The sequence below is a fragment of the Nanorana parkeri genome, unplaced genomic scaffold (genome assembly GCF_000935625.1).
Source record: "Nanorana parkeri isolate BGI_ZX_2015 unplaced genomic scaffold, ASM93562v1 scaffold75, whole genome shotgun sequence".
Lineage (NCBI taxonomy): Eukaryota > Metazoa > Chordata > Amphibia > Anura > Dicroglossidae > Nanorana > Nanorana parkeri.
In genome coordinates this window covers 2,588,831-2,600,680 of record NW_017306343.1, presented here as the reverse complement: position 1 = coordinate 2,600,680, position 11,850 = coordinate 2,588,831, and the positions used below count along the sequence as shown (strand labels likewise).

Genomic DNA, 11,850 nt, shown 5'->3' with positions numbered 1-11,850 from the left:
GGGGGGGGGGTATGGAAGGAAGGGATCATTATTTTAGTGCTGAGTGCACCACCATTTTTACTATGGACCCTGTAAGACAGTCTGGGGGACACAGACTGGAAAATGGTAAATTAAGTTAAACTTCGTTTGCCTGCTGGACGAATCCTTTGAATCCAATTGCGGTGCATTCTAGAGCGGTAGCTGCTGGAACGCACAGCAATTGCTCACTAAACTTCCCCCTTCATACTGGGGCGGGAGGGGGCGTGGTAGTGCATTGAAGCCAATGGCATCGCAGCCACGCCCCCTGCCTGCAGTGCCATGGGATGCGCGCCAACATATTGCCTGCATTCCAGTCCACTGTGAATGCAAAAAATAAAGCATGCAGCATTTTTTGCGTTTGCAGTGGACCGGAACGCCTGCAATGTTTTGCCACATGCCCAATTGGTTTCCTGGCTGCGGTGCAATTGAGTTCAATGCACCACCACGCCACCTCGCCCCCCCCAAGAATGAAGGGGGAAGTTTAGTGAGCAATTGCTGTGCGTTCCAGCAGCTGTCGCTTTAGAATGCAATGCTGGGGTCACATAAAAATGTCCTTGGGCAAAAAGGGGTCACGAGTGGGAAAAGTTTAAGAAGGCCTGGTCTAATCCACCATCAAAATTAGCTGTAAAACATAGGCAAAAGACAAAAGGACTCTTTGGTGGTATTGTATTACCTTTGTTGTACTGTATTTTCTACTATATAAAGTAAAAAAGATCAAAACAATTAAGAAAATGTTTTCCTTATTTTCTGTTATAAAACATATCAAATAAAAATGTCAGGACAGTGCAAAAATACTCAAAATAACCACTTTTTGGAAAGTAGACACCCCAAGGTGATCTGGTATTTTGTTGTAGTTTTCTGCAAATGAAGAAAAATGCCAGTATTGAGGGGGTTAAACCATGAAGCTTGGTAATGGTGAGATACAATAAATGTACAGGTCATACACAGGGAGGTGGAGGTGAAGGGGGTAATGTACAAGTCACATACAGTGAGAGGTTAGTAGACATGTGCACAACAAAAACATTAGTTTTCAGACAAAACAAATGAAAATGAAAAACTTTTTTATTTGTTTTGTCAAAGGAAACACATTTTTATGTTGTTTTGGAGGCAACAAGCCTCCGAAACCGCACACTGATATGGCCACCGCTCATTCAGCGCGTGACGTCGCCGTCATGTGACGTCATACGCTCTGCCTCCAAGATGGCAGCTGGCATGCGCAGAACACTCTGGTAGCCAATATGTTCGGGCATATATTAAATTCATTATTTCGGATTCATGACGAACCGCTGAATCAATTGATTTTTATTGATTTGCAAGTTCGTCCAAATCAGAATGCACATGTCTAGAGGTTAGTGATGAAGGAGTTAGTGTACAGACGTGCAGGATAATGTAAACATTCCCATGTGATCATTGTGCTCAATCACAGGGCACAGAGCTGCTCCGATTGGCCCTGTGCCGGAAGCTGCTGCTTTCTGCTGTTGAATGACAGCAGGGACAGCAGCTTCTGTGGCCACAGGAGGCTGTACAGATACATCCTCCTGGAACAAGCAGGCTGCAGATTGGCCCGAAATGTACAGTGGTCAGTCAGTAGGTGGTAAATGCATTGATCACATTGTATTGTTTCCAGTTGTATTGTATTTTGCCCAACCTCTTTTAAAAAATTACAGAAAAAAACTTAACCAATAAACAAGTGTTCAAATTCTGATATCAAGAAATACATACTGCCCTACCTATCTTTCCATTAATATTTAGTTAATAGGTTTACTTGAATTAGTCTCTTTCAAATCAATACATAAATACACCAATGCAATCATAGCATTTCAAGGAATTGTAATAAGTCAAAACCACATTAGTTAGCTAATATTTATTATCGTCTACAGTCATATATGCAGTGTGTCTAACGCTTCCAAATGTCAGAGATTTTAATGTAGTAAAAATACACAACCCTGTTATGGGCTCTCAAACTGTGCTTAGGGACATTGGTTAATTAGAGTACCAGCTATTAAAAAGTTTGGTATTTACTAAGACCTTGTATGATTTACATTTGTAAAGAAAAGACTTCTGAGGTTTGGCTGTACTCTGAGTGATTAAACACTTGCTTTCTCTGAAAACAATATAAAAGATTACTAAGATCACCCCGTGCCATGCTGACTGCTGATTTTCCTCCTAGTATTCATAGCTGTTGGGTGGTACATGATTTTAATGTGCTCCCATAAAAAAAAATGCAGCACGGCCTCTACATTGATCTTTATAGGACATTATATGCACCAGAAATTGAGCTGTGATGCTAGACAGCAGAGTTGCACATTACAAATCAAATTAGCGACTCCTGTGCCGCTATATTCTTGAAGTAGACATATTATTGCATTTTTGTAAATAAAGATAACTCAACCACCCTGAACTTAGTGAAGTGAGGTGAAGTAAACCTGTTCATTTCAAACATCCAGAGAATGGTTTTCTCTGAGGGAGGGAGAATGAGGGAGAATCTGTTTTTTAAAATCCTTGCACATGATTGTAGTGTGCAGGGCACCCTACACTGGTTTACATGTGTTGGAATAGCACAGGGGTAGGCAACCCTCACACTTTCAAGGCTCTGACAGCCACAGGCATGACTCCTAGAGGCAGAAGCATGATGTGATTTGTAGCTTCACCACAGCTGGAGTGCTGAAGTTGCCAACCCCTGGGTTAACATAACTTTAGCAAATCACTCCCAATTTTTCTGTGTTAAATATAATAAAATGATTCATAATAACACCTTTTATTTATTTTTTTAGGTGATCCATGTCCTCAACCAGAACAGATATCATCTGCAAAGCTTGCCCCCTGTGCTCCTTTAATAGTTGCTGACTACTTTGAAGGCTGCATCTTTGGATACAGTGCTCTAATTGTAACCATTTGTTCTTTTCCCTTAGGTTTGTATACTTTAAGATGCTTATCAATATATACAGTATATGTTGGAAATAATGCAAATGGCACCACTTACAAAACTAACATGGAGATGAAAAGCACTTGGTGGTCAGTGCTTTACATCTCTTATTAAAGAGTATCTAAACCCAAGAACAAAAGACGCCATCTTACTGACCCTTAAATGTTGTGGTTGCATTCTTTTTTGTTTTTTTCAGACTATTCTCCCTTTATTTTTTGCTGGTGAACCTTAAAGCACACACCTTCCTCCTAGGGTAGTGTTACCAGATTTTTAAAATATATTCTGGGGGACACCCTACTTACCATGACAATGTTTAAACCACACCCACAAACCATGTCACCACTTGTAGCTCCACCCACAACATTACCCCATATTGTAAGACTCCCTCAAACATGTGATCACCGGCTTTTGGAATAAGAGTCAGACATTCAACAAAACTAAAAAAATGTAATATGGCACCAGGATATGCATGCATAGTAAGCAGAGATGCCTTGAAGGTGTCTAGAAGAAAAAATTTGCCAGGCTGCCTGCTGAACACCTGGAGAAGCACCTGGATGTTGCTTTATGGCTTTATAGCTTGCAATATGGGAGTAAAATAAGCTCCAGCTTTTGTATCATTGGCACTATAAAATATACACTGAGTGGCCAGTTTATTATGACCACCTGACGTTTGTAGACAAATTAGCTATAATTTTGCGCTGAAGTTGCTAGAGGGCCAGACCATTATAAATAGGGAAGCAGGTTGTTTACCACGACAGTAGAAGTGATTTTTTTCTGAAGATATGGGTTTAACAGCCTTTGAACGTGGGATGATTGTTGGCGCTCGGAGCCATGGAGCGAGTATCAGCAAAACAGCAGAACTCGTTAAATGTTCAAGAGCAGCTGTTGTTAAAGTGTTTAAAGACTGGACTGTCAGCCGAAAATCTGAGTCTGAACTTGTGAATTGTAGCCGTCAGCGACTAGTCAATGTTAGGGCAGAACGGAGAGTGGCAAGACTGGTACAAGACAACAGAAGGGCAACAGTGCAGTGTCAGATTCCTCGCATCAACTTTCAACATCTCGTGGAGTCACGAGGCGGCCCAACAAAGTTATCTCGTGGAGTCATCTCATGGCCCAACAAAGTACTGATGGGGTGGTCATAATAATCTGGCCACTCAGTGTAAGCCTATACTACTTTTTTAGTTTCAGTGATGCTTAAGGTAATTGTAGCCATCTTAGTGCACTTTCAACAACACAGTGTACCGTCCTTAACCCCTTCATGACTGAGCTTGTTTTTAGTTTCTGTTCGTAAATGACTGACGCACTTTTGACATTTTTGCTGTGTGATTCTTCCACGTCAGTAATATACTTTCTTACAAAGTGCACCCACACATATTATATATTGTTTTTTAGAGGACAGATAGGGCTACTAATTTATATCACATATGTGTGTCTAACGCCTCACTTAGGACAAATAAAATATAAAAAAAAGGGGAAAAAAACGTTAAAAAAAAACCTTTTTCCCAGTTTTGATTCGTAGTATTTTTTTTACAAAACCAGCACAGCTAAAACAAAATGCAATAAATACATTCATTTATTTGTCCCTTATTTTTAATTTTTTTACACTTATTTTTTTACACTTTTCACAATTTTTTTTTTTTCTTTTCACAATTTTTTTTTTTTTACACTTTTCACTATCCTGCAGCAGTTCAGGATTCAGCTGTCACTAGTTTTCTGATTGTTACAACACCATCAGAAAACTGAAACATTCTTCTTTCAGGAATAGATACATTATGTATCTTTTCCTGAAAGTGAAAAAAAAAAAAAGCCAGTATAGCTTGAGAGAGATATCTCTCGATCTATACGAGCTGTCAGAATGCCGGCAAACATGCCGGCTCTGCTTTGACTCTCAGACACCCGATCTTCAGGTATTGGGTGTCTGAAAAAGAATAACCCTTTCATTAATGGATGCCTATATACTGAGGCATCCATTAATGAATGATAACCGCGGATTCTCAGCGGTTACCAGCCTTCTAGGGCAGCAAATAACTCGTCACGTACAGTGTACGTGACAAGTCATTTGGTCCCTTTGTGGCGGGACGTACAGTGTACGTCTCCCGTCATGAAGGGGTTAATTATATTTTTCATGACAAAATGTAAATTTTCCGTACATCCTTTCAGGGTGTTCCCTTCTAGTGAATCCAAATACTGCATGGACTGAAAATGGAATGCACCAAAAGTTTGTCCTAAAAATGTACCTGTTAGTGCTAATAAAGTATCATGGACAGTACTTAACTTTGTTGTAGCTGCATGTGTTAGTAGTAAATAAAGCAGAGTTTAGGGGTTAGTAGCAATAAAAGAAAGCTGCTCCGCCATTATGTTCTTTTTTTCTTCAAATCAAACAATATTGCCACTTGAGCAGATATGCAGAAAACTGAAAATATAGGGAGGAGAGTATTTGTAGTTTACAGAGATAGATTGGAACAATGTAACTAAAAAAAATACAGCACAGTCAGAGAGCACAGCAGAGTTATCAAATGGCATGATTTCTGTAGAGATCAACGTGTATTTTTTGCACTTATCGAACAGATAGAACAAAACACTTGTTTAATGGCGTATTTAGCAGACCAAAAGAGACCATATAAGAGCCATTAATTATTAAGGTTGACATAGGATCTGACCCTTGTCATTCAAGCAGTACTTACATTTTTGGAAAATGTACAATTGTTGGCAAAAATATATACAATTTGATAGGACATTGGCTACTGAATATTAGTTGTTTACCATATCCAAGGTAATATGTATTTGTTCTTTTTAGTGATTTCAGCAATTCTACAGGAAATATATCCTGAGTTTTATTAGGTCTAAATTCTTCATAGTTTCACACTGCTTTCTTTTTTTCTACCTCAGTAAGTTTCTTTATTGCCTGGATAGTTGCTCACTCTCGTAAGAGGAACTTTAAAAAAATTCAAAGTAAACATGCTTTGCCCAGTACAAAGAAGGTCCTATCAGCTGAAGGAATTACAGGTAGATGTTGTTTTATACATTAACTCTTATTTAGTCAGTGTCCACTGTACACTATTGATTTTTTTATTCTAATCTTTTCTAACAAAATGACAATGAATTGCAGATCTATTCGGAATTTAATAGAAATAATCATGCATTGGTAACTACTAATAGTGAACTTTTACTATGTTCTGTTCTACTATATGTTAAATATTATATGGAAACATTGTATGAGTTATTTCAGGTTTACTCAAATTGTGTGTTTTTTTACAGTATTGACCATGATTTGCATACACATTAGAGCATGCCTGTGTTATTCATATTCTATTTTGATGTTGTATGGTATATTTCATTATTAATGGAAATGTCCTTTTAAGCTCAAGAGTGGCAAGGATCAAAAGAACCTTTGCGTGCCGTTCTCTTACAAATCCACCCACAACAAGTGATGAAGGTTTTGGACAGCCGGAACACAGTGATTCGAACTATTGCCATACCAAGCCATAAAAGGTTTAATGTCATTCAGTCTAATAATCGCGGATGCAGAACTTTGCTGGTTAAGGTGCCCAATGAGTATGATATGGTAAGTATGATATAATGTCATATGATATGTTAATGTTTAATATCTTTTTTTTTAATGTTTGAACTGCTGCATCTTGTTCAAAAACAATTAATAGAAACTTACTGGGTACTACAACCCTAATTCCCAAAAAGTTGGGATGGTGTGTACAATCTACATAAACACAGAATGCAATGATTGTCAAATCTCATAAATAGAAAATGTATTCACAATAGAAAATAGAAAACAAATCAAATGTTTAAACTGAGAAAATGTAAAGTTTAAGAAAAAAATAAGGTCATTTGAAATTGATGTCAGCAACACATCTCAAAAAAGTTGGAACAGGGCCATGTTTACCATGATGTAGCATCCCCTCTTCTTTTAAGAACACTCTGTAAACGTCTGGGAACTGAGGAGACCAGTTGCGGGAGTTTTGGGAGAGAACTGTTGTCCCATTCTTGCCGGATATATGATTCTGACTGCTCAACAGTCCTGGGTCCTCTTTGTCATAAGTTTTGTTTCAAGATGTGTCAAATATTTTTAATTGGTGGAAGGTCTGGACTGCAGGCAGGCCAGTTAAGCACCTGGATATTTCTACTACAAAGTCAAGCTGTTGACATACATGTAGTATTCCATATAGCATTGTCCTGCTAAAATATGCAAGGCCATCCCTGAAAAAGATATTATCTGGATGGGAGCATATGCTGCTCTAAAATCTGGATATATCATTCAGCATTGATGGTGCCTTTCCAGATGTGCAAGCTGCCCATTCCATATGCACTAATGCATCTCCATACCATCAGACAGTATATAACTTCCTTGTTGCTCTCCATACCGGATGTCCCGTGTAGTGCTTGTAGTGACTGCGGATGGCGCCGCCAATATCAGCAAACAAATGAAGATGTCACCAGCACACCAAAATCCTTTCAGGATCACAAAGTATTCATTTATTAAAGATTCATGTCATACAAACAAGAGCTTTTGGGGCCGCCTGGGTCCCTTCATCATCTAAATTCTTCTTAGTTTCATACTTATTATTATTATACAGGATTTATATAGCGCCAACAGTTTGCGCAGCTCTTTACAATATAAGGAAGACATTGCAATCACAATACAATTCAAGACAAGATGGTAAGGAGGGCCCACAATCTAAAAGGGAGGGGCAAGTGATACATGAGGAGGTAGCTGTGTGCGGATGAATTGTTTGAGAAAGTGATAGTTCAGTGGTCAGGTTGTGGTGGGATAGGCTTCCTTGAAGAGATGAGTCTTAAGGGATCGCCTAAAGGCAGTCCTAGTGAGAGATAGATGGACACGTTGGGGTAAAGAGTTCCAGAGGATGGGAGAGACTCTAGTGAAGTCCTGGAGGCAAGCATGGGAGGAGTTGATGAGGGAGCTGGAAAGCAGGAGGTCTTTTGAAGAGCGGAGGGGATGGTTAGGGTGATACTTTGAGACAAGGTTTGAGATATAGCCAGGGGCAGAGTTGTGGATGGCTTTGTAAGTGGTTGTTAATATTTGAATTTTATCCTTTGGGCTATTGGAAGCCAGTGTAGGGATTGACAGAGGTGGGTTGCAGACACTGAGCAGTTGGTTAGGTGAATGAGTCTTGCAGCTGCATTCATGATGGACTGAAGGGGGGATAGCCTGTGTAAAGGTAGGCCAATGAGGAGGGAGTTGCAATAGACAAGACGAGAGATAACAAGTGAGTGGATGAGTAATTTTGTGGTTTCATTGGTGAGGAAGTGGCATATTTTGGAGATGTTACAAAGGTGAAGGCGGCAGGATTTGGATAGTGATTGGATGTGGGGAAGAAAGGTGAGGTCCGTGTCAAGGATGATACCTAGGACCTTGGCATGGGGGGAGGGCTGGATAGTTGTGTTAACAATCTCAGGGGAAAAGTTTGGGGAAGGTGCACGGGCAAGAGGAAATATCATGAGATCCATTTTTGAAAGGTTGAGTTTTAAGAAGTGTTGCGACATCCAGACTGATATGTCAGTTAGTAGATTAGTGACAAGGGATGAGTTGTGGAGTAGAAAGATAGATTTGAGTGTCATCGGCATAGAGATGGTATTGGAAGCCATGTGAGGTTATTAACTGACCAAGGGAGGAGGTGTAGATAGAGAAGAGAAGGGGTCCAAGGACAGAGCCTTGGGGGACCCCTACAGAAAGAGGAATAGGAGGGGAGGAGTTAGATTTGTAGGTGACACTAAAGGAGCGCTTAGATAGGTAGGAGAACCATGAGAGAGCAGAGTCTTGTAGGCCAAGCGAGTGGAGTTTTTTGAGGAGGAGCAGGTGGTCCACAGTGTCAAAAGCAACAGAAAGGTCTAATAGCAAGAGTAAGGAATAGCGACCATTGTTTTTAGCTGTTAGTAAGTCATTAGTGAGTTTTAGGAGTACAGTTTCAGTGAAGTGAAGAGGGCAAAAGCCGGACTTTAAGGGATTGAGAAGGTTGTTATCAGCGATGTGGCGGCTCAGGCGGCTGTAGATAAGGCATTCCATGAGTTTGGAGGTGAATGGGAGTAAGGAGATTGGTCTGAGATTGTTGAGGTCGGTAGGGTCCATTGTTGGTTTTTGGGGTATTGGGGTGACCAGGGCATGCATTAGAGGGGAGGGAAAGATGCCAGTAGAGAGTGAGAGATTGAAAATGTGAGTAAGAGAGTGTAGGATAGAGCAGGGGGGTGACCAAAGTAGTGGTGAGGGAACAGGGTCCAGGGGGCAAGTGGTGAGGTGGGTGTCAGAGAGAAGCTTTGTAACCTTCTCTGTGGTGACAAGGTCAAAAGAGGAGAGTAAGAAGTGTGATGATGGGTCGGGTACATTAATAGGGGAAATTGACTGCACAGGGGTGATCTGATCCCGAATTGTATCCATTTTGTTTTTGAAATGAATGGCAATGTCCTGGGCAGTGAGTGAGTTAGTGGGTAATGGCGGTGGAGGACATAGTAGGGAGTTAAAAGTAGAAAAGAGTTGACGAGGTTTGGATAAGAGTGTGCCAATGAGAGTGACAAAATAAGTCTGTTTGGCAGCACGGAGGAAGGAATTATATTTTAGGTGGGCAGCTTTATACAGGGTGAAGTCTTGCAGAAGCCTAGTTTTTCACCACAGTCGTTCAAGAGCACAGCTATGTCTTTATAGATGTCTGGTTTCTTTTGTTTGCCACGGTTGTAGCGGACTTGGTCTACGTCTGTGTGTAGTGAGGGGGGCTAAGCTGTCTAGCGAGGATGAGAGTGAGCTGTTAAAAATAGAAGTAGCCAGGTCAGGGCAGGACAGGGGTGAGATTTTATCATAGAGGTAGTGGGTAGCGGAGTAGAGAAGGGTCGAGGTGGCGAAGGTTTCTCCGGGTGACAGTGTGCGGTGTAGGTGGATTCAGGGTTGGGGATAGGGTGAGGGTGAAACTGACAAGGTTGTGGTCTGAGAGCGGGAAAGGGGTGTTGGAGAGGTTGCAAGGAGTGCATAGGTGAGAGAAAACAAGAGCTAGTATGTTACCATCAGAGTGAGTAGGAGTGTCTGACCATTGTGTTAGATCAAAAGAAGAGGTTAGGTTAAGAAATTGAGTGGAAGCCAGGGTGTTAATGTTAATAGCAATGTTATAGTCACAAGAAATGATAGTGGGTATTTCTGAGGAGAGAAAGTAGGGTAGCCAGGCAGAGTAGTCATCCAGAAAGCAAGATACCAGTCCAGGTGGCCGGTATATAACAGCAATCATCAGCGAAATTGGAGAGAATAGGCAGATACAGTGGGTTTCAAAAGAGGAGAGGGATAGAGAGGGAGGTGAAGGCAGAACTTGAAAAGTGCATTGTGGGGATTGAAGGATTCCCTGTTTTCTTTTTTCTACCTCAGTAAGTTTCTTTATTGCCTGATGAAGGGACCCTGTGCGGCCCCAAAAGCGCTTGTTTGTATGACAAGAATCTTTAATAAATGAATACTTTGTGATTCTGAAATGATTTTGCTGTGCTGGTGACATCTTCATACGTTTTCCATACCATCAGAGGTGCAGGCTTCTGAACTGGGTGCTAATACCAAGCCAGAAAGTCCTTCTCCTCTTTAGTCTTAAGGAGGGGTTGCTCATGGTTGCCAAAAATAATTTCAAATTTCGATTAGTCTTACCACAGAACAGTTTTCCACTTTGTGACAGACCATTTTAACCTCCCTGGCGGTAATCCCGTGTCTGAGTCGGGGTCAATTTTCAATGCTAGGAGCGGTAAACCCCGAGCCAGACTCGGCGCTGCAGAGAAAAGTGACACTTACCTTGTCCCTGCGAGCCCGCGGCGTCCTCTGCTGTTCGCGGCCTGAAAATTATGAAAAACAATGTACCGCTTTTGGTACAAAATTCCTGACATAATCATACCGCCAGGAAGGTTAAATGAGCTTTGGCCCAGAGAAGAAGGACATTTCTGGATCATGTTCAGATATGTTTTTTTTTTGTATGATAGAGCTTTAACTTGCATTTTTGGATGGCATGGAAAATTGTGTTCACAGACAGTGATTGTTCAAAGTATTCCTGAGCCCATGCAGTGATGTCCATCACAGAATAATGCAGTGTTGTTTGAGAGCCTTAAGATCACAGGCATTTCATTTTGCGTTTCGGCCTTGTCCCTTGCACACAGAGATTTTTCCAGATTCTCTGAATCTTTTGATGATATTATGTACTGTAGATGATGATATATTTAAAGTCTTTGCAATTTTACATTGAGGAACTTTATTTTGAAATTGTTCGACAATTTTTAGACGCAGCTTTTCAGTCTGATGCTCTGAGATGTTCTTTTTATACCCAATCATGTTACTGACCTGTTGCCGATTTTATGGCAAGACAGGAGGCTTCATATTTTGCATATCTCTCTTTACTGATTCCTCATAACAGCAAAGAAACATAACAGAAACAGAAATAACCAATAGCAGCACACAGCATATTATATAAGTCCGCCCACACTAAGATCCCTCCTCTTTCTTTGCTGTTAGCCTCATGGCAGGTCAGTACTCGTACATCTCGCTCCTGTATTGCTGTTTTCTTCCTGTTGTAATTGGCTCTAATAGCCACCATACTACTGTGCTTTCTTGCACTGTTCCTCTCTCCCCGACCCCCCAGGGTCTTCTCAATCCAAGTCCTACCTCTCCCCACAGCCTTCTGCTGACTCTTTTTCCCTGTCTGGAGCCGCCGTGCGGGCTTTAGCTCCGCCGCCATTTTCTTGTAGATCTTTTTGCTGGCCATGGCGGCCATTTTGTTGCAACCGCGGCACGTTTTTTCCGTTAACCCCGCCCCTTCCAGACGAATTTGCATTAGCCCCGCCCACGTCACAATTTTTCTTGTGGTTTTTTTCACCTTCTTTCTCAGTGCAGCGGCCATTTTCTTGGAGCCAAGTTATTTCCTACA

The 11,850-nt window shown here is 41.1% G+C and overlaps 1 protein-coding gene across 1 annotated transcript in view; it reads left to right on the top strand.

Moving 5' to 3' along the window:
• The window catches only part of LOC108804829 (dual oxidase 1-like), an 89,405-nt gene that overhangs the window by 34,696 nt on the left and 42,859 nt on the right, over nt 1-11,850 (top strand). The window contains exons 15-17 of the mRNA XM_018576724.1: nt 2,793-2,930; nt 5,834-5,950; nt 6,307-6,509. Coding sequence (XP_018432226.1) covers nt 2,793-2,930; nt 5,834-5,950; nt 6,307-6,509 — 458 coding nt within the window. The remainder of the gene's footprint in view (nt 1-2,792; nt 2,931-5,833; nt 5,951-6,306; nt 6,510-11,850) is intronic.